Below are 21,334 nucleotides of genomic sequence, written 5' to 3' on the forward strand. Positions count from 1 at the left end.
CCAACCCAAAGATGCTACTCCCCATTCGTTGGTCTGGGGGTTGGTTTTTCACAGCTTGCCTCTCCTTATCCTCGCACTTCATCTCATGTCCAGCAAGGTCAAGTACGGTGCATGTCTGTTCCTTTGCCCTTGCTTCGTTGGAGACAGCGTGTCATGCGCTTGATCCGCGTAAATCTTCTCATCCCAACGCCGAGGCTGAGCGCTTCGACCCGATGCCCCGAAGAACTCACAAAAAGTCGCGCAATGGCTGCCAGCAATGCAAGCAGCGTCACATCAAGGTCAGTAGTATTCTTTTGGCGACTTAACTGCGTACTATGGTCTCTTGAGTAAATCGTGTAATTGGCGCTATGGCACCATTTGACGGCAAACAGCAGCGAGGACATTCGTGTGGCAGGAGGATCTCCTGTTCAATGAGAAGCCCAACTGCTGCTTCGACGATTCAAGCGACAGCTGATTGACACCCCAGCTAAAGCGAGGTTCATTACACAATTTACCCATGAAACCGTAGTACTCTTGGACATCTTCGCAGGCTTACCCGGTGATAGTGTGACGAGGGACGACCATGCTGCGTGAATTGCAGAACATCGAGCTTTCCATGCACCTACACTGGCCCGGCCTCCGATACACCATGCGCACTCCTGACGCCGGCCCCGTCGGAGGGTCATGCATCGTCCACAGAGATCGATCAGCCGCCTCTCCCCTTGAACATGGAGCATCTACAGCTGCTACACCATTTCGTGATCGATATGCACACCAGTTTCAGCCTTGACCCGGAGTACCAGAAATGTTTTCAGACCACGGTCATCAAGCAGGCATTTGCTCATCCATTTTTGATGTATGAGCTTCTGGCCATCTCCGCCCTTCACATCGGCCACACCGACCCAGGCCGTCGGGATTACTACCACACTCGATCGACGGAGCTCCAAAGTCTCGCTTGCAGCAATTTCAACGCCACTCAAGAGGGCGTCAGTCGCGATAACTGTACAGCCTTGATGTTGTTCTCGTCTTTATTGTCACTACATGCTCTGGCAGATCGGCACGGCAGTCACGCATTGGATTCAAGAGCATATCTGCAAAAGTTCCTCAACAGCCTGAAGCTTATGCAAAGTATAAGCACCCTTGTCATGTCAACCTGGTACAGCTATCTTTCCACGGAGTCCGAGATCAAAATCTTGTTGGACATTGAAGATAACTCTCAATCACCATGCATCTACGAGGAGTGTCAACGTCTGACCGACCTGATTCTGGATTCTGACATGGAGGAACCGGCGCGTGAAGCCTGCCTCAAGGCCACCCAACGTCTGCAATGGTCCTTTGCCGTGGCTGGCATGCCATATCAACTACATTCCACGATTCGATTTGTTATTGCATGGCCTGTCCAGCTGTCGGAAGGATACCTCAACCTTCTCTCGGACTTCAGAGCGGAAGCCCTGATCATCCTTGCCTATTATGCCGTTTTCATGCATCAGTATCGTGAAACCTGGGCAGTTGGCAATACGGGCGTCTTGCTTCTCAGCGCCATCCGTGCTCAACTCGCAAGCAAATGGCTTACCTGGTTGGAATGGCCGTATCGCATGTTAAATCTGGGCTGAAGGATGTTTTACTCTACAACTTTTTGCAGCGTGAATGCATAGCTAACCCCCTATCCTTGTGACACGGCTTCGAGACAGATTCAGCGATTGGAACAGGTCCAATCTGCTGAAGAACTCTGCCGCTGGTGAGAACAATCACGCGCAGCACAGTTTACAGGATAATCCTTCTCCTGGTTCTAGTGGATGGCGCCGTAATTCGGCATGACGTCCAGACCGGATCGCAAGGTCTGTCGTCTATGCAATGCCCAGTGACAACCCGACTGTAAGATGTGACCCAATCCTACAGTCCGGTACGCGACTTGCAGCTGCATGCCAAGTCACCCGCCACTGTGTTCAAGGCGTCGTCACATTCCGGAGAAATGGTCGCTGGCCCCTCCAGTTCAAGTTTCTTTCGGGTAAATCTGGCTAAATACCATCCTGCGCTAGTCGACTTTCTGCAGAATACAGGCAATGGTCCGCATTTAAAAGAGCAGCACCCAGTTCCTTGACGAACTCAGTCTTTATAATTCTTGGACTTGGACTCATATATCTAGTCGCCGACGTCACTGAAGAGACACGTATCGACCCATCAAATCTCATACGGTCCTACAAACAGCCTCCAGCAGCCATGGCATCGGCGCCGTTAGTAACCCATATCTACACAGCAGACCCGTCGGCGCACGTCTTCGAGGGCAAGATCTACGTATACCCATCTCATGTAAGTTGCCGACTCATCTCACACATTTGGAAAGGGCGGATCTGGCACTATAAAAAGCCAGTCAGTACATAGTCTATCCTTGCTTGCCCCCTTGCCCGCTGGTAAATCTTCGGTCCAACCAATCCACTACTAGTATTTCATACCCAGTTACGGAGTATCTGTTCAGGAGCACACCATCACGTGGCTAACAGGGGCTTGGTTGATGTTAGGACCGCGAGACCGACATCCAATTCAACGACAATGGCGACCAATACGACATGGCAGACTACCACGTCCTGTCGCTCGACGAGTTCGGCGGCCCCGTGACCGACCACGGCGTAGCCCTCCGAGCGGAAGACGTCCCCTGGGTCTCGAAACAGCTCTGGGCTCCCGACGCCGCGACCAAGAACGGGCAATACTACCTCTACTTCCCTGCGCGTGACAAGCAAGGCATTTTCCGCATCGGCGTCGCGGTCAGCGACAAGCCCGGCGGGCCATTCACTCCCGACCCGGAACCAATCCCGGGCAGCTACAGCATCGATCCCGCGTGTTTTGTCGACGACGACGGCCAGGCGTACCTGTACTTCGGCGGCATCTGGGGCGGACAACTGCAGTGCTGGAGTGGGAGTGGCGACAACGGCAAGTTCAAGTTCGACGCGTCCAAGTCCGGACCGCAGGAGCCCAAGGGCAGCGACGTGCCTGCTTTACTGTGCCGCGTGGCCAAATTGTCCGAGGACATGCACACTTTCGCCGAGGAGGTCCGGCAGATTCAGATTCTGGACGACAAGACGGGCAAGCTGCTGGTCGCGGATGACCATGACCGGCGCTTCTTCGAGGCTCCCTGGATGCACAAGTACAACGGCAAGTACTATTTCAGCTATTCGACAGGGGACACGCATTACCTTGCGTACGCGGTGGGAGATAATCCGTACGGACCGTTCACGTACGCGGGACGCATCCTCGAGCCGGTGGTCGGGTGGACGACGCATCATAGCATCGTCGAGTTCAAGGGGAAGTGGTACCTGTTCTATCACGATTGTGAGTTGAGCAAGGGTGTGGACCACTTGCGGTCCGTGAGGATGAGGGAGATTGTATACGATGAGCAGGGCAACATTTTGTTGGCGCAGAAGCAGTAAAAAGCCTCCCAGAGGGACCAGAGGGAGTCGGGAAAATATTTGGATGGACGGTCAATGACCAAGCACACACAAGTATGAGAATGCGCGAATGTCTTGTTGTGGTGGTCTCCTTGTCCTGCCGGGCAAAAGTCCATACACTGTTTTCTCCTAGGGCAGCTTGTGGAGCACAAACAGATTCTACATTGCGGCATCATTCTTTTGCCTCGACGTGTCGTGGTCGAGGCAATTCGTCCCATCTCAATTTTCATCCATCATCTCATCCGTACAATGCCGTCTAAACGCCACGCTGAGTTAATATCATCATCATCTAGAGACGCCCTGTTAGGTGCCTGTGAGCACGTTGGAAACTCGAAAGCGACTCTGCGCCTACCACTTGTCCGCCAACTCAATGACAAAGCGAAATCCATTGCTCAACCACACTTTCCATATCATACGCCACGCCCCATTGCGCGAACAAACACCTAAACAGTTTCTGGATCGAATTCAACTCGTACAGCAAATTCCTCGACGTCACGTTCGACCCGTAGAGCACATCGCCGCGGATATACCGCGCCGTGTCCGTCTCGTTGTTCATACTAGTACGAGTACTCATACTCATACTGATACTCGTACTCGTACCCGTGTTCAGATCCGACAGGGACAGATAATCATTGGACATGCCGGCTTTAGCAGTACCAGTGTCGAGCAGAACGACGTCGTGCCACACGACCGAGCAGGGGATCTTGAGGGCGGGGGACCCCGCGAGCGCAAAGACCGCGTACACCGTTGCCGTCGCGAAGAGTGAGCTGGGCATGTGTATGGCGTGGGCGCGGCCGCGAGGCAGTTGCTCGACGATCTCCTGGATCGCCATGGCGTGCAGGAGGGCGATTCGGGCGGCCGGCGTGCCGACCCAACTGACCAGGTCGGGATTCCTGGACGAAGAGGGCGAGGAGGACGAGGTTTGCGGGGGTGGGGGTGGTCCCCCCTCGCGCCAGATGTGCTGCGTGATGTCGTAGCGCGAGCAGAGGTTGCGGCACAGCAGCGACGTGTCGACCACGGTGTCGAGGCAGATGCTGTGCCAGCGTAGGAGAGTTTCCAGGCGGTCGGCCGACGACAGCGTGGCGTTCAACGTGATGCTCTCGTACACTTGGTTCAGGGCGCTGCGGACTTCGCGTCGGGTGGGTACACCGACGGCGGTGACCTCGTCGGCGTCGTCGTCGGAAATGAGCGATTGGAGACCCTCGAGGATCACTTTGTGCGAGAAGGCCGAAAGATTGAGGTTGGTGTGGGTGTCGATGTCGAGCCAGCGTGATGACTCGTTGGCCGGGTGGAAAAGACGGCGGAGGATGCTCCGGAAAGTCGCCGTGGGAGACGGCAGGGGTTGCGACTGCATCTGGGAGATCCATTCGTTCGCCGTGGACGCTTCGAAGGCGGCGTCGCTGCTGGGTAGGCCGAGCTGGTTGGTGGCGTGGCGGACGGAGGTAGGAACTCCGGACATCTGTGAGATGAGGCCGTCGAGCATGTAGTGTGCCAGGAGGGCACGTTGTTGGATCTCCCGAGCCACCCACAGTCTCCATTGCCGTTCCTTGTGCGCGTCATCGGCGTCGTGAGACGGGACCGAGGATGGCGGATATGGCGGGCTATCGAACATGCCGCATCGACGTGCCCAGACGAAGCCCAGCGAGTGGAAGGCTTGACTGGTCGATCGGATGGCGCGGTTCTTGGACAAAGCACCGTATACCTGACCCAGTATAGCCGTGATCATGAGTTGCACGCCTTCGCAGGCGTCGAAGGGGCCGCGGTGGGTGATCAGATTCTGCCACGACGTTGCCATGGCAGTGTGAGCTAGCCGCCAGAGTGCTTCGCCTTTTGTAACGGCGTCCTTCGGTCCAAGGTATAATGAGCCTATGGCAATGGCGTTGAGGAGGAGTGGATGAGCACAGTCTCGGAAGACGAATGTGGCCCGGTGGAGGACTGGGAATGTGGGGATGAACTTGACGAAGAACATATGCAGACATTCGTCGAGGAAAATTGACGTGATCGAAGTAGATTTGGCCGCAGCAGTGACGCTGGAAGACTGTTGAAGGTCAGTAGTAGGTCTTGTGATATTGCTTTGTTTGTGAGGATGGGCCGTTCAAGATCATCAAGACTACATTATGGCAAAGGCGCGAAGTCCTGGGGAGTGTTTTGAAGCAGGGCAATGCCCATCTGGAGAAGTGAGCCTTACCAGATTTGAGACCATCTTGCTGACATCCTGTACAGCTTGATGGTTTCCGCCTGAAGGAATGGTCCCTATCGAGGAAGGCCGCTCATCGAAAGAGCTTGGTGTGCCAAACGCGACATCACTCGTAGTAGGAGAGGCGGAGAATGGTAGGGTTCCTAGGGGCATCTGCCACTGATTGGAAGTTTCAGTGGACATGATACTCTGGAAGAGATCCTCTGAATCAGGCCATATCAGGTCAAAGTCCACGTCGAGCGACTGAGGTGCCGGGTGTGGGACGGATGTTGATAGGGGATTGAATGGCTGGTCGTCGGATACTGCCCCGGCATATTCATAGCTTGTAGGGGCTGTGGTGGTTTGGTCATTGATATCGGTGCTCCCCAGACTCTCAGGTGTTGGCGGCTTCACAACGGTGTCCGTTGCAGGAGCATCTTTGGTAGCACGTCGGCGAGTATGTAGTTTCTCATGGCGGGCGAGTGAATCCTGTCTGCTGAAAGACCTTCGGCATAGAGCGCACGTGAAAGGTTTGGCTCCAGTGTCTTGGGTCTGGCGTCAGCCAAAAGTATAGTCGCTATAGTGCCTTCACTTACGACTTCGTTCATGTCTCTATCGAAAGTCAGCGAAGCACAGACATTGGGATCAGACTTCATATAGTACCCTGAGGTGTTCTCCCTTTGAAAATGTCTTCTGACAAAATTTGCACTCCATAATGCTCATTTTGGCCCCGGACAGAGCCTCGCCAGTGCTGACAGCGCTTGTCAGCGAACTCATCTGATAGCGTGACGTGGGAAAAGGAGGGATAGTTGGTTGTGGAGGGAATTCGTGGGGACTATGCAGAGATATGGGAAAGTGGACGAGGCAGGGCATAGCAAGGGCCTCGCTGGATTTGTGGGGACCATTAGGGGCCTTCGGGTGGCAATTCTTGCTTGCTTTGAGCGGTTGGGCCTTGTTCCGGGCGTCCGTCTAGACCTTGTTAGGCTATGATGGGCTTGTTTTCTCGCTAAACCCTCCAGGGGTGTTTCTCCGACCAGACATACTGATGGCAGCCGATCTCAGACGAGGGAATCGAAGCTAGAACGGGTGTCCGGGAGGGTTCAATATTCCTGGCCACTCAAACAGCACTACTATTATCACGAACACGGCCAAAGGTCAGAATGGGAGTGGCCATTCCTGAAGGTCAAAGGCCAAGGTGGTGACTACTATATAAAGTAACACTTCATTGTTTACAAGACACCCCGATGATATCAGAAAACACTAGTATTCACAAAGGTCCTAATGCTCTTCAGGCACCGTTCAATTCAGACTTGACCATCTCCTCCGCAATCTTCATGCAATCAACCCCGTACACCATCTTCTGTACATCGGCGTCCGCCCATTTATCCGGGACAGGCCCCTTACCCGCCTTCAGCGCAGCGAACTGCCTATCTCGCTCCTCCTTCGCCTTTCCTTCGCCCAGGTGCATTGCTCGCCCACTTGCGGCTGCCAACTCGACCAGCGTCTCTGCCCGCTCTTTCCGTATTTTCTCATAGAGCTTCAATGCTTTGTTGATATCCGCTGGCGTAGCGCCCGACGGGAGCGCGGCGAGCACAACTGATATGACACCGGCGTCTTCGATTGCTTGGGCTGCTCCTTGCGCCATGTGTGGTAGCGTAGGATGACAGGCATCACCGACCAGGGCCACACTGCCATGCACCCACGTCGGCAGTGGCGCGTGGACTCGCAACTTCCACTCGCAGACTTCACCCTCGGGCACGAGATCCAGCATTCGATGGATCATCGGGCAGAAATCTCCGTAGACCTCGAGCATGGCCTTCTTCGAAGCCTTTGTCGTGTACGTGGCCGAAGGGGCTGCTGCGAAATTGACATCCGGCTGTGTGGTCGAGATGTTGTAGATCTGCTTCCGCGACACCGGGTAGGCGATGATGTGCCGCTTCTCGCCAATCCATCGGATCACCTTGTCTGCATCGATCAGGGCAAGCAATTCCGGATCCGAGGACATTTGTTCTCGGGTGAGCATGATCCGATACGCAGCTTGGTTGGTGTCCTTGACATCGGCTTCCACGTTGAGCTCCTTAAGCATAGCGACGCGCGTATTCGACTTGACGCCGTCGGCGCCCAACAGGATGTCGCATTCTACCTGGTAAGGCTCGCCACTTCGAGGTACGGCCGTGAATGAAGGCTTCGGTTCAAATTTCAGGTTCTCCGCAGTCGTTGCAAATACAAACTTGATGTTGTCCGACTCCCGTTTGCACCCGTTGTACAACTCCCCTGCCAGGGTCGACCGGTGCCCAACAGTGTGCGGATATCCGTATGTCTCCTTGATATACTTCAAGTCGACATGCCCAAGTTCTGCGTCCGTGGCGCCTTGACGGATGCTCGTCTCGTTCAGCACGACTGCCTCCTTGAAAATGTCGTCCCAGACGCCTAGTCGATCCAGGATGCGTGCCATGTTAGGCGCCATCTGTATCCCGGCTCCGACGAAGCCCAAGTTCGATGCCATCTCAAAGACTGTAATGTCTTTGAAGCCGGCACGGGCTAGGCCAAGGGCGCAAGTGAGCCCTCCCATTCCCGCACCGAGAATACATATTTTGAGAGACTGGGCGTCTGCATGCATGTTGACGGTGGGTTTTGCCTAGAGGCTCGATCCTCTTGTTGATCAGTCGCACGTTGTCAACTGCTTTATATGTCTGAGAATGCAAAAGTCCGTCCGAACGTGGTTTGAAGCCGAGATCCAATGCCGCTGTTTTGGCTTATTGGTAGTAAACGGGAAATATTAGTGGCAGCCATCAAAACTGCGGGGATGAGAGAAAGCTTGACTCCATAGCCAACGAGCGGCAGACGCAAGCATGTCAAGGTTCGGTGCCCTTCGCTCAGAGCAACGGGTCAAGGCTTCGGCAATGGTGAGCGAGGCGAGCGAGGAGTCGACGTCCCCACAAAGTACAAGAGGGGCTGTGCCGGCAAATTTTGAAGGTAATCCTCCCGAGGTCGGCCTTGCTCTACCTTAGTCATCTTCTCTCGTCGACGGCCTGTGGTGGGCAATGAAGGGGGCAACACCCCATCGATAGAATATTTGGGCAACAAGGAAGGTTGAAACAAAAAGCCCCTGATCGGAACTGATCTTCTATGGTATGTCTAGCTAGTCCTACGTCGTGTCACCAGAAGGCATCTGGACGGAGGACACCCGGACGAGGACACAAAGCAAGCCAGTGAGGCCATTGCCAATCTAACCGTCCTTTCTACCCTTTCTCGGAACACATACAAGGCTCACCAGGCTGAACTGTCTCCACGCTAGAGGAGGCCTTTCACCCCAGAAGGCCCGGGATCTGCTCCTTGAGATACTCGACCACTGCATCAGGACCCTTCTCCACCTGTAGGCCTTGAGGTATAGCATGCGTCTTGATTCCGGGAACGTTGTCCTTCGCGATCTGCTGAATCCTTGCGCTTTCCTCCGGTGTCCACATTGAGGCGCAGAACTAAAGTTGAGATCAGCACGAGACATTTTTATCGATTGCGCACGAAGCGCGAAACGAGGGGCATCAGCAGGCTTGACATACCAGTAGGTCTGGCTTGATTTCCTTCACTGTCGGTTCGACGGCGTCGATAGCTGTTAGGTCATCATGTTAGCCAATGTCAGCTCTCAAACAGGGAGGCTACGACCGCGAAAGTGCTTCAGCGCTGTCAACCACGCTTGTCACGTCTCGGTTTGTACACTTGAGTAGACTTACTTTCGCAATTGGCCATATGCTGGATGGTATATTGGTCTTTCAGATCCTCAACGACACGGCCGATCAGTCGCTTCGCTCGTTCAGGGGCAGTGTTGACTGTGACCAGTTTGTAGGGCCCTTTTGGCGACATCTTCGACCTTGCTGTTGATGAGGTTGTTATGGCAAAAGTCCGGGAATGTGATGCCTGATTCTTGACGTGAGCTCAAACGAGTTTCTTGCAAGCTTGAAAAGTTGTTTCCTGTGCGATAAAAGGTTCGAAAACTGTCATATATTGCTCCAGTCCAGACTCATACCGGCGTCGAATGTAGCAGTAGGCGGTATCGGTGGCAGTTCAGATCCCGGCAATTGCAGCCGAACTTCTGCGACTGTCGGTATCAATCGCGTGGGGACGCCGAGGGGTGCCACAAAACCATCATCTTTCATACATTTTCATCCACAAAATAATCCTGGTAAATTCCCTGACGTTCCGATGTGTCAAGGTTCGATCTGGCCTGGAAGCGTGGGCGGTGACTTCTCTGCACGGAACAACCAAGTTGCTGGGAGAGGTAGGAAAAGGCTGGAGTGTCAAAGGAGCCAGCAGACGTCTTGGTTGAAGAGAAGGTGGGCTGAAAGGTAACCAATCGCCCAAATAATCTCACTCTGGTGCCAAACTGAGCGAAGCGTACCACTCAATGTCAGGGCATACTCGTGATGAGCTATTCCGACCTCATATCGAGGCATGGAGGATCGAAATGCCCGTACACACCATGATGCCCCTATGATGGTGGCCAAAAACCAGTGCTCGGCGTCGCAAATCATCTCTGCAGGGCTCACTAACTAGGCTCATTAAGTAAGCAGCCTGCATGCCTGGCATCATAGGGCGCACCGCGGGCACGACCAGACGGACGTCAAAACTCCGTGATAAGCCGCGATACAAAATCGTGTCGACATCTTTCTAAGCCGTTCTCGAAACATAACCTGCAAGGCGAATTTTCTGGGGCATGGCACCGGCGGATCGAGACGTACAACTGGTGAATGTGTTCACGTTCGAAGGGCAAGGTGGCAATCTTGTACCAATCGTACTCGACGCAAAGGGACTTACGGATCGCGAAATGCGAGATGTCGCTATGAGGCATCAAAGAGAGAGCGCCTTCGCGCGAGTAGCTGATGAAGGTTCCGGAGCTGATTTCGACTTGAAATTCTTCGTGCCTGAGCACGAGATGGAAATGTGTGGTCACGCAACAGTCGGGACGGCCTGGGTGATGCATAACTTGGGCTTCAGGGATAAGTCTGGGCTCAAATTCAATACCAAGTTTGGCATGGTGAGGACACGGCGTGTCGAGAAGGACGGCCAGATGCAGCTATTTGTCTCGCAGCCGAAAGGTACTGTTGATAACATCTCGGACGAGACGTTAATCGAGGAGACTTTGTCGGTTTTGGGTATCCGATCTGCTCAGCTGGCATGTCGAAATCTTCAGAATGCTTGGACGAGCCGCGTCAAGACCGTCATACCCATCATCGATGTTGGAACGTTGAATAACCTGCAGCCTGATTTCGCTAGGCTCAAAAATGTCTGCGAGAAGCTCGGCTCGACTGGACTGTACCCATATGCAATTGTGCAGGGCGAGAATGCACCTCTCAAGGTCGAAGCAAGGCAGTTTCCCAAAGCTTCGGGATATCCTGAAGACGCCGCAACTGGGATCGCAGCAGCTGGTTTGTCATATGCACTAGTGGCCAACGGCGTGCTGCATGTCGGCCAAGAAGCGCTTGTTTATCAAGGCAGAGCGATGGGGTTCCTGTCTCAAATTGTCGTTCAGTTAGAGCAAGATGGATGTTGGGTCGGAGGAACGTGTGCACTCGAGACTCTGCCCAGTTCGATACTCTGAACCTATGGCGTTGCAATTCCGCTTTGCATAGAAGCTGTGTCGCTTACCTCCCCACAATCCGATTTCTCCTTCTGCACGCCGGATGCCAGCCGGTCGCAAATAAAAAAGCATAAGTGACTGCGGTATACTCCTGGTTCGCATTTTCCAAGTCGATGTACGAGTAGGGGAATGAGAGATCCACTCAAACGCGGCTCGTGCCTGTGGTCCCTTCAATGTAGCCGAAATAGGACAGTACTTCTTCACAAGCTTTCTCGCATAATAATGCGCTACAGCGGATTTCTTCGTAGGAGGGTCCATGTGGATTTCCCTCGTGGACTGAGTGCTGTGCCTCGAAGCTGATAGACATGATATGATTAGGCGCATCCCGATGTGCAATATGTACAAATCCGCATGAGGTCGATTTCGCCGAATCTCTTGCAAAGTATCCATGCTGGAAAGCATGTTGTTGATATTGTAACCGGCCCTCACGGTCCTGTTGCATCCCGCACTCATTACTTCGTGCCGTGTGCGGCAGTAGGTGGCTGAGACCAGTGACTAAGCACTAGTCTAGTATTCTCCCTTGCGGGGTGGTTCAAGATCGAGACACAAGCTCGCCCATATGAGACGGCAGGCATTCTTACCGCGTATGAGCAGTGTTTTGCTGCGAGGATTGGTTAAGATCAGGAGTTTCGTTGAACCTAGAACTCAGAACGTGGGTCTGTCAGATATAGAGCTGATTCGGTGATTGTGCACATGTCCATCGGCGTGAGAATGACTATAAAGTGGCGAAAGCCCTGCGAGTTCGGTGTCGATATTTTCTGAGCTTAGAATCAGACAAGGGAAAGCAGGATATTCCAGTTCATTCATGCCACGATATGATCACTCCGATAGCTGAGGACATTTTTGGCCAAGCAACCAGTTGCGACTTCCATTTGCCAAGTGAAGCTGGTGCCAATGTCCTCGCGCTATGTGATATGACACCGTTGCAGGTATCATCGATGCTCACTCAATATAGACTTAGAGCTAACGTCTTAGGAATTTTGCGACTTCGGCGACTTCGTGGAGGATGTAAGCCTACCGGATCGCGTCGAACTTCGAGATGCCTCAGACCAAACCACTTCGAGTTCGTCGCCGTCAAGTCCTGGGTCGAATGGAACACTGGTTTGGAGCGCACGCTCAGGCCCCGAAGTGCATGCAAAGGTGTTAATTCATCTATCCCACCTCTCAAGAGTATGGGGCTGACAGCTCTTAAGAAGGAGAAACGTCGAAAACAGAATCGCATGTCCCAGGCGGCTTTTCGACAACGGAAAGAGCAAGAGCTGACAGCATTAAGGAATCAAGTCAAAGAGCTTCTCGCAGAGCGACAGGGATTGCTGGATCTTCACGCGAGAACGGTGATGGCAATAGATCACATGAAGCGTATCGTGCTGGGTCTTGACTGTGGTACGCTGGTTCCGAAGTCAGATTTGCCTTCAATCCTGAAACACGACTCCAATGCCTGGGAGCCTCATCGTCAGTGAGCAGAGAGGAAGTACAGTAGGAGGCATGATGGAGGGACGAGTTCTAATTGTTAAGGCTCACCGGGCTTTGTGGCCGCCTAACGCCCCTAAACCCTTTGTAGAATTGCGGCACGTTGCGGGCACATCAGCTGATTTATTAGGGGCTGATCCGGGGACAGTAACTTAGGCGAAGGATGCCAAACCTTTGGCTGGAACCCATGATGACCCTATCGAGCTTAGCTTTGCTGGGTAGAGACTTCTTCATTGGTGTCATCATGTGTTGATATTCTTCAAGGGTTCGAGGAGGTGCAAAGATCTTGGAGATTACGACCATCATACGGAGAGACTTCTGAATAACTCGCGATTGTCCGGCGTTATTGACCGGGTCACAATGATCCCATTTCTTGCGAGGCATCCTCCACGTACTCGAGTCGCTCATCTGAACAAGATTTTTTTCGACGAGGGCCGTTCATACATCGAATTCAAGGGCGCTTCAGACCGGTATCTAGTCATCAATCGGCTCCCCCCAGCTCCAATTGATGAGTCGGCCAGCAAAAATGGTACTAGTAGCCAAGCGATTCCAAGTCCGCCTAATTGCGCCCTGAACCCACCGTTGCATTGGCATTCCAGACAGGAGGAACTCTTTCATGTTCTGGAAGGCAAGGCAGCATTCTATGTCGAAGGTCGAAAATGCATCGCGACTACCGGAGAGGTAGTCAAGATTCCAGAAGGCGCCTTTCATACGTTTCGAAACGCGAGCTCCAAACATGATCTGGTCGTTGAATTCGTTTTGGAGCCGCGGAACAGGGAGAGAGATGAGGAATTCTTCAGTATGCCCGCTACCCTAACGAATTGAACAGACGTTAGAATGCTTACTGAGGAGCTATCAGGGAACACGCAAACATATCGGGACGACTGTAACAAGGCTGGAATACCACGCAGCATGTTTCAGGTTCTCCTCTTCAACCACAGAGCCAACGTTGTCCTTGCCTTGCCTGGTCCCCAATTTGTCGCGAGGCCACTGGGACTGTTGCTAAATTTCTTTGGAGCCTGGATCGGCAGACTGATCTTTGGATTCCAGGACTCGTACCCGGAGTACTATGACGGAAAAGCGGACGCTCATCGTCGCTGATCCATTCCCCTTCCAATGAGCCTTTGGAACCCGCAAAGGACTCTATCTTCCTTGGACCAGGGCGCGATATTGACAATAGTGTAAAGTGGCAGCAATGTCCCTTGATAGTCCCTTGGACTTGTGGTCTCATTGACATCGAGCGGAAAGTGACCGAGCCACAGCCGGAGACCAGTGCACATTGCCGGCACATACGTTTTGTTGCGACGGTTCTATATCTGCCGGACTTCACGATCCGATACCAAGCAGTCTTGTCGTAGACAAAGGATAGGGCACGGTGAATTCGGCCAAGCTTGGAATGATGGATGCTGCAAGAACAAAAGGCCCGCCTACCTGGTTGGTCTAGCGTACGGCAGCCACTGGTTTCCAGCCGCCAGTATTCCATCCGAAAGGTGATAGTGTCTCTGCCAGATTATGTACTGCTCCATCCACGAATCAGGTATATTGACCGCCCAATGGCAGGCCCAGATGGCCAGTAACCAAAGACTAGACATTGCGAAACCGAATTCTTGCAGTTGGAATTCCTGCAAAGCATGACCCCAGGAAGCGTCAGCCCTCGACTTATCATGCTGACCCACAGGAGATTTCTCCCTGTCTCTCCCGAGCCATCAACGACGCGTGAGGGGATCACAGGAAGAAGACCAGAATCTCGGGACAAAGCGTCCATCTAGTCTCCAGCAACAGTCAGGCCAAGGCATGCACAAGCCTGGAACTGTTCAGCTACGAACCAGTCATGTGAGCCCTCGACTATCTCCAGGAATCGACGTGCGGAGACATGTCTGTCTTCGGCAGATGAGCCATGGATTCTCCAGGCGAAAGCCCTGCATATCCGCGACCGCGGACCACGTTTACGGGGATTTCACCCACATGCCAGGATTGAGGCCATCATGGGGGTTTTACCAGAAGTCCCGGACCGATGCATAGCAATATACTTCTGTGTCACAAGGCGCTCTGGCCACCAATAGACGAGTCAACGGAGCCCCAGGGCGTGCATGTCTCGATACCAAGTTTCAATCCCCACTTACCGTAAGCGGGATACTGTGCTTCATCCATCTGGGGACGACCTTGCCAGTGATTTCCTCAATACGTTGCGCGCCTGCTCTCAAGGATGTTGGTGAGCATCTCCTGTGTTCAATGGCACTTCGGCCCTTAGCAGAGTCACCTTCCTAGCCAGAATTACCAGCGCATCAAGCGAAATAGGCGACACTCCGAATCATGACGGCAATCGCTTGGGAAACAATTGCCGGTCTTGGCGAGAACAGAACGAGGCTAGCTGATGGGAATACTCCGTAGACGGCGTCTCCCCCATGGGGCAACATGAACCCAACATGGGCACTAAGGCCAACCATGTTTGGAGTAGCTTGCTGACTCGACCTCAAACCATGAGCTTTCAGTCTCGATCTCCTGCAAGGGAGTTCTTGGAACTTGCCAGGGATGGTCATGCGGAGTGTCCCACTTCCCTCTGATAAAGGCTGGAGCTCGAGCTTTATAGATACCTAAGTTCCTCCACCTCAGTCGTCGCACTTCTTTCTCATTCACCCTCTCCACAGATTCTCTCAGAAAGGGAGTTGCTAGAGAACAAAATCATTCGAGCATCGGTGTGATTTGTACACGCTCATCGTCAAGATGGGACTCGGTGTTCTAGAAGGTGAGCATCACAAGATACATTGCCAACAGGAAGCTGACCGCGGCTAGACAAGAAGCTGGACCATGTCCCTGGGACAGTCTTACTCAACGACGAAGCCGCGCATTCCGAGGCCATCACTGAGGGTCTCAAGCACGGCAAGGGCAGAGACGCTCATATTGTCCTGTCGCCACAGCCTAGCGAAGACCCGAATGACCCTTTGAATTGGCCGCTATGGAAGAAAGAAGTCATCACCGCTATTCTGTGTCTCGGCGCTATGCTCAATGCAGGCACTAACGTGAGTTGAAACTAGATCAGGCTGTAGTTGCATTCTCTCACCACTGACCAGGGTCCATTCCTCAATGCTTCATACTTCTCCATTGCTCAGCAACTGGATATGTCGTTGACCAAGGTCGTGCTTGTTTCTGGCTATAACCTTCTTGCTGCTGGATGCTCGGGTCCATTCGGTTCGTGCTTCAACTTGATATGTATGGTAAGAGCGGCAGCTGACATTGCGGATTAGTTTGTGCTTTCAGTCGCAAGTACGGCAAACGGCCAGTGTTCCTTGTTTCCACACTCTTCGACATTATCGGCACCGCAATTGGCCAGGCCAAAATCGACTACAAGTATCTCTTAGCCGCCCGTATCATCCAGGGATTTTCAACATCAGCGTTTGAATCCCTCATCGTCTCAACCGTCGGCGACATGTACTTTGTGCACCAAAGAGGTCTTCGCATCTCCGTCATCAACTTCATTCTCAATTCCGCATCAAGTCTGGCGTCCATCATCTGTGGTCAAGTCTTCCAAAGTCTTGGCTGGCTCTGGTTGTTCCACATGTTCCAGATCTTCTGTTGCCTTCAATTTGCCCTCATGTTCTTATTCTGTCCGGAAACAACTTATTTGCGCGATGCTCGCTACGAGACGGACTTATCTAAGGAACAGGACGAGAAGGGTTTGACAGAGTTGGCAACTATCGAGCACTCGCACAAAGAACACCTAGGTGAAACAACCCAGGCCGAGCAGTCCTCATACGTCGTCCCCAAGAAGAAGACTTTCGTCCAGGAACTCGCGGTTTGGACTGGTGTCTATTCTCCCGATAGTATCTTCAAATATCTCCTCGGGCCCTTCCTGACACTTCTCAACCCTGCCGCTTGCTATGCAGTCATTGCTTCAGGCCTCCTGAACAGCTGGTATGTCGGGTCTGCAATCATCCTGGCCGGTATCTTCGCGGGACCGCCGTGGACGTTCAATGCTGCTCAGATTGGATATGTCGGTGTCGGACCTTTTGTCGGCGGTCTCATTGGCTCCCTCCTAACCGGATTCTTCGGCGACTACGTGATTAAGTATCTTACTCGCAGGAACAAGGGTGTATAGTAAGTTTCCTACGACACCGTGCGTCATCTCATCTGCTAATTAACGACAAAAGCGAACCCGAGTTCCGCCTGGTTTTCATGATACCAGCATGCGTTGCCTGCGGAGTAGGGATGTTCCTCTTCGGATACACCATGTCTGTCGGCTCTCCTGCTGAGCTGTGCTCCTTCTTCCAGGGCGTCATGATGGTCGGTGTGTTGATTGGAATTTTCTCCACGTTGTCTTATGGCTTGGACTCTTTCCGAAACCAGAGCAATGAGATCTTCATCATGAACATGCTTTTCAAGGTAAGTGTTGTACACAATGCTCATTCCAATAGTGGGACATCTGTCGCTAATTCTGCCCAGAATTTCATGTTTTACGGTCTCTCGAATTTTGCCAATGACTGGGTCGCTGCTCATGGCCCGACACAAATCATGTACGTCTTCGGTGGCACTTCGATCTTCCTGTCTCTGCTCGGTATTCCCGTGTACATCTACGGCAAGAGGATGAGAAGCTGGTGGGCCAGGCACGATCTCTTCAAGAAATTGAAAATGGAGACTCACGGACCTGTCGGCGAGATGGGTTGAGTCCAAGTACTTCGGTTCAAGGAGAATGGCCGAGAGGCTTGCAGCAGTACTGGCATGTAGATGTAGATTACAATTGTAGAGGCACTTATTTTGTGTACAGTGAAAGCCAGGCCCAAAATACAGAAGGGACGGTGCGGCGACCTTCTCAAGGACGCAGGCCGCGCCAGGAGCAGGAGTAAGAGCGGTTGTGAATACTATCTATCTAAGATGCTGAGCTTGACCTTCTTGTTTGTGCATCCTCTTTCCGAGCTTTTCCTGCTTCGGAATGTCCTGGGGCCTTTAGCTGGAGATGCGAACAATCACCCTGTTGGCTAGTGATTTACTTCTACCAGCTTGATACTGATTGCCGTGATCAGACTCCCGATCCGGTCTGCTCGGATACCCTAGCCATATTGACCATCCGAACAGGTCGCGTAAGTAGACATGGAAACTTCCTGAGCCATCAAATAGTACGTAGTAGTAGTCCTGACGGAAACCCAGTCGGCAATGCGGCACCTTAACACCCTTGTCTAATGTGTTTGGAAGCTTGTCATGACTTCATCACTTCACGAGCCTCCTGTTCAACGAATGCATTGCCTGCTGTAAGGGGCACAGGCTCGTACCTTCTAACCCGATTTGATCTCTTCCAAGTCACAGATACATCGCCATTGCTATTCGTTCTATGAAAAGAACCTGTGTACGCGTTTCTGACACCATGCGCCTGAAGATACTGCCATGGTCTCCATCCAATCACTGCATCCTGGCCTTGTAGATCACTAACTAGCTGCCCAACATCGCCCTTTTCGAAACTCCTTGCATCAGTTCGTGATGACTGGTGCAGTAGAGTCCCAGTCTCCCTTCGACGCAGCATCCACCAAAAACTTTGCTACGCTCTTCACACTAACTTTGGGCATGAAACCAACACCCTCGGCCGAGCTTGGGTACACCTTGACTGGCGCGGCTTCTGCCTCGTTCAATATCACCGGCCTAACCAGGACAAATGGCAGGTTACCGTTCCTGACGGTCTGGTCCACTAGCGTCTGGTCTTCCAGGGTCTGGTCCATGTTCGAATGGTTGAACGTCCAGCGCAGAAGGATATTCAGGTTGGCGAAGGAATCGCCCACACCGAACATAGACATGACGACCAATTTGTCGATCTGGATGCCGGAATCCTTGACCGCTTCGGATGCCGCCAGCACAGCTTTGGCTGACGCGTCCATGAATCGGGCTGGAGAACTTGGTGCAGCCCACGGATTACCTGATGTTCGAGTCTGACCCAGTGTGCTGATAATGACGACGGGGACGCCTGGTTTCGTGCTGCGGACCGCTTTTTCGACGTCTGTGGCATTGCAGGGGTCTCCTGTCACCGTGATGAGGTTCGCATGCTGCGGCAAGCTGCTGTTGGGTTTGCGGACGAGGGCGGTGACAAGATGGCCTCTGGTCAGGGCTTCGTCGAGAACTAGTTTGCCGGTTCGGCCAGTGGCGCCAATGAGAAGGATTTGTGGAAGCATGGTTGACGGGTCAGATACTAGTAAGTAGCTTCGCGTGGTGTTGATAGTACTAGTGTTAGGTGACACTGTGTTTTGCTGTTCGGTGTGTGTTATGGGTCGCCAGTTGCAAGTGATTTTTTCAATCGGGTTGATCGTTCTCTTGCTTGAGGTGTAGGAGGTGCTCGTGCTTGAAGTGTATGTGTCTCTTGATGTCCATTCAGCTCCATGATGGGGGGTACTGAGTGATACTTATAGTCCTTGCACAAGGGCCAATGGGGCTTGTTGAGTCTACACAGTAGGTAAGGCAAGGCACGCCTTGCGCAAGGCTACTAGGCTGAGGTTAGTGATGGGTTGAGGAATGGTCGGTTATGTAAGCTCCTGGCCCCCTCGCGTTGATCTCGCTTGTAGTGAAGATCTTCTGAGGGGCCTTCGGCCGAATCCAAAGTCGTTACGACCGACATGTTACAAGGGCTCACCGCTAAGCTTTTCCTCGCCCCAGGTTCAACAGAACTAAGACTTTCAATCTCATGTAGAATTCGAATCGAGAACAGCAATTACATGCGCCTCGCCCATCATAGTGGAGCGATGTCAATTACCTCGCTTCAGAGCCTCGCTCCGGCCATTGACCGTTGGCCGAACGAACCAACCCTGCCCGTTTGGTTGAATAGGCAGGGCAGGGTACCCAGAATGCGGCATGCTCTTGTCCATGAAGGCATATTGTCTGGTCCATGTCCCTGCCTTAGTCATTCTAGCTTTGTAGCTCGCTGATTGCCCCCCTGAAACACCGAGCCTCGCAATGGTAGGTCACACCTGTCGCGTTCTGGACACAATGTGGATGGGACGCCTGACCGGCAGTCTTGATGGATGCTAGTATGGTATTCCATCTGGTCAAAGAATGAAGTATAAAGCTTTTGATATTCCCGAACTTGCTCATCGATCAACAGGCCGAAGAAACTCAGACATTTAACTCTAATCGGAAGCACGTTACTCAAGCACCACATCGACACTACACCCTCAACCATCAATATGTCCGACGAAGTTGCGATCATTGGCGCTGGCCTTGCTGGGCTGACTCTTGCCCTAGCACTTCACCAACAAGGAATCAAATCCACCATCTATGAATCTCGTCCCGCCCCTCTCAACATCGGTGGTGCGGTCATGTTATCACCGAATGCTCTGAAGGTGCTGGACGCCCTGGACTTGTACCAGGCCGTTCGAGCCAAGGGATACAACTTCGACGAACTTGAGATTCAGAAAGTCAGCGGCGAGCTGATTGAGACCTACGAATTTGGCAGTAAGGAAAAATACGGATACCCTGGAAACAGGATCTACCGTTTCGAGCTCATCGACATCATTATGGAGGAGATCAAGGCGAAGGGGATTGCCGTCGTCTTTGGGCGCAAGTTCGCTCGTGTCGTCGAAGAGTCCGACGAACGGGTTGTCTGGGAGTCAAGCGATGGCCAGCTTTCCACGGTGTCCTTCCTGGTCGGCGCTGACGGAATCCACTCGACTGTGCGCAAGTACCTTCACCCTGAGATTGTGCCAAAATTCACGAACATGACTGGCATTACGGCGGCAGTGCCCACCGCTTCGGCCAGACACTTGGGACAACCCATCACCAAACCCTTAACTATTCTCTCCGAAAAGAAGGGTGCTTTTGTGGTCGCTCCACAGAAGGTCGATGGCTCGGAAATGCTCATCGGCAAGCAAAGGCGGATGGAAGAGCTGAGTCGAGAGGGCTGGGACCAGTTCTCCGCCGACAAAGAGTCCTTGATCAAATTCCTGCAAGAAGATGCCGACGCATTCGGTCAAGTGGCCATCACTGCCACCAAGCACATCAACCCGGACAAGATCAATGTTTGGCCGTTCTACGTGATTCCGGAGCTCGACAAGTGGGCTTCTGCCAAGCGACGTGTGGTGATTCTCGGCGACAGCGCACATGCTATCCCGCCTAGCGCCGGTCAAGGAATCAATCAAGCTTTTGAAGATGTGTACATGTTTGCTTTGGTGCTGGCGGCCAGCAGGGCCGGCAGGGTCGATTTCCCAGACGCCTTGACCTTCTGGCAGGATTATCGACAAGGCCGAGTCAACAAGGTCCTGGAATTGAACAAGCAAATTGACCTGAGAAGACTCCCCAAGGACCAACTTGTGGGTGTGATGGCGGAGGGCGTGGCTAGGCAGGATTTTGACTTCACTTGGCTGTATGCGCCGGATTTCAAAGCAGATATTGAGAACTGGATCAAGAGCGGCGGTGCTGCAAAAGCATGATCGTACCAGACTCGATGCTGGGACATACAAGAGGAAATGAGCTACGCATACGTGAATCTTTGGTCGGAAATTTCCGTGGTAGCCTCATAGGAAGTGATAGCTAAAGCACAGGTAGTACATAATCGTGACAATCGATCCTAATGTGAAGCCGAATCTGTGGCTTGGCGTTTGAAGAGTTTGTCCGGAGCCACTAATGATGGCACTTAAAGTCACTACGGATACGTGATTTTTC

General features: G+C 52.8%; 11 protein-coding genes across 11 annotated transcripts; 7 read left to right on the forward strand and 4 right to left on the reverse strand.

The window, feature by feature from the left end:
• The first annotated feature begins 62 nt into the window (after window positions 1-62).
• On the forward strand, window positions 63-1,866 carry PV05_08572 (uncharacterized protein). The gene is made up of 2 exons (XM_013458095.1): window positions 63-278; window positions 546-1,866. Exons 1-2 carry the CDS (start codon window positions 213-215, stop codon window positions 1,590-1,592), a joined length of 1,113 nt encoding a protein of 370 aa, XP_013313549.1. The 5' UTR covers window positions 63-212; the 3' UTR covers window positions 1,593-1,866.
• PV05_08573 (uncharacterized protein) lies at window positions 1,855-3,593 on the forward strand. Its single transcript, XM_013458096.1, has 2 exons — window positions 1,855-2,289; window positions 2,499-3,593. Exons 1-2 carry the CDS (start codon window positions 2,200-2,202, stop codon window positions 3,402-3,404), a joined length of 996 nt encoding a protein of 331 aa, XP_013313550.1. The 5' UTR covers window positions 1,855-2,199; the 3' UTR covers window positions 3,405-3,593.
• Window positions 3,570-6,339, reverse strand: PV05_08574 (uncharacterized protein). The gene is made up of 4 exons (XM_013458097.1): window positions 6,262-6,339; window positions 6,195-6,210; window positions 5,611-6,143; window positions 3,570-5,460 (listed from the first exon to the last, which is right to left on the reverse strand). The coding sequence occupies exons 1-4, from the start codon at window positions 6,319-6,321 to the stop codon at window positions 3,790-3,792; spliced, it is 2,280 nt and encodes a 759-aa protein (XP_013313551.1). The 5' UTR covers window positions 6,322-6,339; the 3' UTR covers window positions 3,570-3,789.
• Window positions 6,340-6,781: 442 nt separating this feature from the next.
• Window positions 6,782-8,284, reverse strand: PV05_08575 (uncharacterized protein). The gene has a single exon (XM_013458098.1). It carries the CDS (start codon window positions 8,216-8,218, stop codon window positions 6,887-6,889), a length of 1,332 nt encoding a protein of 443 aa, XP_013313552.1. The 5' UTR covers window positions 8,219-8,284; the 3' UTR covers window positions 6,782-6,886.
• Window positions 8,285-8,710: 426 nt separating this feature from the next.
• Window positions 8,711-9,734, reverse strand: PV05_08576 (uncharacterized protein). Its single transcript, XM_013458099.1, has 3 exons — window positions 9,330-9,734; window positions 9,159-9,208; window positions 8,711-9,077 (listed from the first exon to the last, which is right to left on the reverse strand). The coding sequence occupies exons 1-3, from the start codon at window positions 9,457-9,459 to the stop codon at window positions 8,907-8,909; spliced, it is 351 nt and encodes a 116-aa protein (XP_013313553.1). The 5' UTR covers window positions 9,460-9,734; the 3' UTR covers window positions 8,711-8,906.
• A 481-nt stretch (window positions 9,735-10,215) lies between these two features.
• Window positions 10,216-11,247, forward strand: PV05_08577 (uncharacterized protein). Its single transcript, XM_013458100.1, has one exon. The coding sequence runs from the start codon at window positions 10,310-10,312 to the stop codon at window positions 11,192-11,194; it is 885 nt and encodes a 294-aa protein (XP_013313554.1). The 5' UTR covers window positions 10,216-10,309; the 3' UTR covers window positions 11,195-11,247.
• An 801-nt stretch (window positions 11,248-12,048) lies between these two features.
• PV05_08578 (uncharacterized protein) lies at window positions 12,049-12,693 on the forward strand (the record flags this gene model as incomplete). The annotated part of the gene is made up of 3 exons (XM_013458101.1): window positions 12,049-12,162; window positions 12,209-12,373; window positions 12,427-12,693. The coding sequence occupies 3 exons, from the start codon at window positions 12,049-12,051 to the stop codon at window positions 12,691-12,693; spliced, it is 546 nt and encodes a 181-aa protein (XP_013313555.1).
• Window positions 12,694-12,973: 280 nt separating this feature from the next.
• On the forward strand, window positions 12,974-14,318 carry PV05_08579 (uncharacterized protein). Its single transcript, XM_013458102.1, has 2 exons — window positions 12,974-13,502; window positions 13,563-14,318. The coding sequence occupies exons 1-2, from the start codon at window positions 13,064-13,066 to the stop codon at window positions 13,802-13,804; spliced, it is 681 nt and encodes a 226-aa protein (XP_013313556.1). The 5' UTR covers window positions 12,974-13,063; the 3' UTR covers window positions 13,805-14,318.
• A 1,109-nt stretch (window positions 14,319-15,427) lies between these two features.
• On the forward strand, window positions 15,428-17,365 carry PV05_08580 (uncharacterized protein; the record flags this gene model as incomplete). The annotated part of the gene is made up of 6 exons (XM_013458103.1): window positions 15,428-15,449; window positions 15,497-15,723; window positions 15,775-15,892; window positions 15,949-16,798; window positions 16,852-17,083; window positions 17,144-17,365. 6 exons carry the CDS (start codon window positions 15,428-15,430, stop codon window positions 17,363-17,365), a joined length of 1,671 nt encoding a protein of 556 aa, XP_013313557.1.
• A 652-nt stretch (window positions 17,366-18,017) lies between these two features.
• PV05_08581 (uncharacterized protein) lies at window positions 18,018-19,028 on the reverse strand. The gene has a single exon (XM_013458104.1). It carries the CDS (start codon window positions 18,853-18,855, stop codon window positions 18,163-18,165), a length of 693 nt encoding a protein of 230 aa, XP_013313558.1. The 5' UTR covers window positions 18,856-19,028; the 3' UTR covers window positions 18,018-18,162.
• A 715-nt stretch (window positions 19,029-19,743) lies between these two features.
• PV05_08582 (uncharacterized protein) lies at window positions 19,744-21,255 on the forward strand. The gene has a single exon (XM_013458105.1). The coding sequence runs from the start codon at window positions 19,861-19,863 to the stop codon at window positions 21,100-21,102; it is 1,242 nt and encodes a 413-aa protein (XP_013313559.1). The 5' UTR covers window positions 19,744-19,860; the 3' UTR covers window positions 21,103-21,255.
• The last annotated feature ends 79 nt before the right edge of the window (window positions 21,256-21,334 follow it).

The sequence above is a fragment of the Exophiala xenobiotica genome (genome assembly GCF_000835505.1).
Source record: "Exophiala xenobiotica strain CBS 118157 unplaced genomic scaffold supercont1.5, whole genome shotgun sequence".
Taxonomy (NCBI): domain Eukaryota; kingdom Fungi; phylum Ascomycota; class Eurotiomycetes; order Chaetothyriales; family Herpotrichiellaceae; genus Exophiala; species Exophiala xenobiotica.

Bases quoted from the DNA above. Each gene is read 5' to 3' on its own strand.
- PV05_08572 (XM_013458095.1), top strand. From the start codon at position 213: ATGCCCCGAAGAACTCACAAAAAGTCGCGCAATGGCTGCCAGCAATGC. The intron at 279-545 runs GTCAGTAGTATT...ACCCGGTGATAG, and splicing joins GCAAGCAGCGTCACATCAAG to TGTGACGAGGGACGACCATG.
- PV05_08573 (XM_013458096.1), top strand. From the start codon at position 2,200: ATGGCATCGGCGCCGTTAGTAACCCATATCTACACAGCAGACCCGTCG. The intron at 2,290-2,498 runs GTAAGTTGCCGA...GGTTGATGTTAG, and splicing joins TCTACGTATACCCATCTCAT to GACCGCGAGACCGACATCCA.
- PV05_08574 (XM_013458097.1), bottom strand. From the start codon at position 6,321: ATGAGCATTATGGAGTGCAAATTTTGTCAGAAGACATTTTCAAAGGGA. The intron at 5,461-5,610 runs GTAAGGCTCACT...GACCTTCAACAG, and splicing joins GCAAGATGGTCTCAAATCTG to TCTTCCAGCGTCACTGCTGC.
- PV05_08575 (XM_013458098.1), bottom strand. From the start codon at position 8,218: ATGCATGCAGACGCCCAGTCTCTCAAAATATGTATTCTCGGTGCGGGA.
- PV05_08576 (XM_013458099.1), bottom strand. From the start codon at position 9,459: ATGTCGCCAAAAGGGCCCTACAAACTGGTCACAGTCAACACTGCCCCT. The intron at 9,209-9,329 runs GTAAGTCTACTC...ATGACCTAACAG, and splicing joins GCATATGGCCAATTGCGAAA to CTATCGACGCCGTCGAACCG. The intron at 9,078-9,158 runs GTATGTCAAGCC...TCTCAACTTTAG, and splicing joins AAATCAAGCCAGACCTACTG to TTCTGCGCCTCAATGTGGAC.
- PV05_08577 (XM_013458100.1), top strand. From the start codon at position 10,310: ATGGCACCGGCGGATCGAGACGTACAACTGGTGAATGTGTTCACGTTC.
- PV05_08579 (XM_013458102.1), top strand. From the start codon at position 13,064: ATGATCCCATTTCTTGCGAGGCATCCTCCACGTACTCGAGTCGCTCAT. The intron at 13,503-13,562 runs GTATGCCCGCTA...AGGAGCTATCAG, and splicing joins GAGAGATGAGGAATTCTTCA to GGAACACGCAAACATATCGG.
- PV05_08581 (XM_013458104.1), bottom strand. From the start codon at position 18,855: ATGCTTCCACAAATCCTTCTCATTGGCGCCACTGGCCGAACCGGCAAA.
- PV05_08582 (XM_013458105.1), top strand. From the start codon at position 19,861: ATGTCCGACGAAGTTGCGATCATTGGCGCTGGCCTTGCTGGGCTGACT.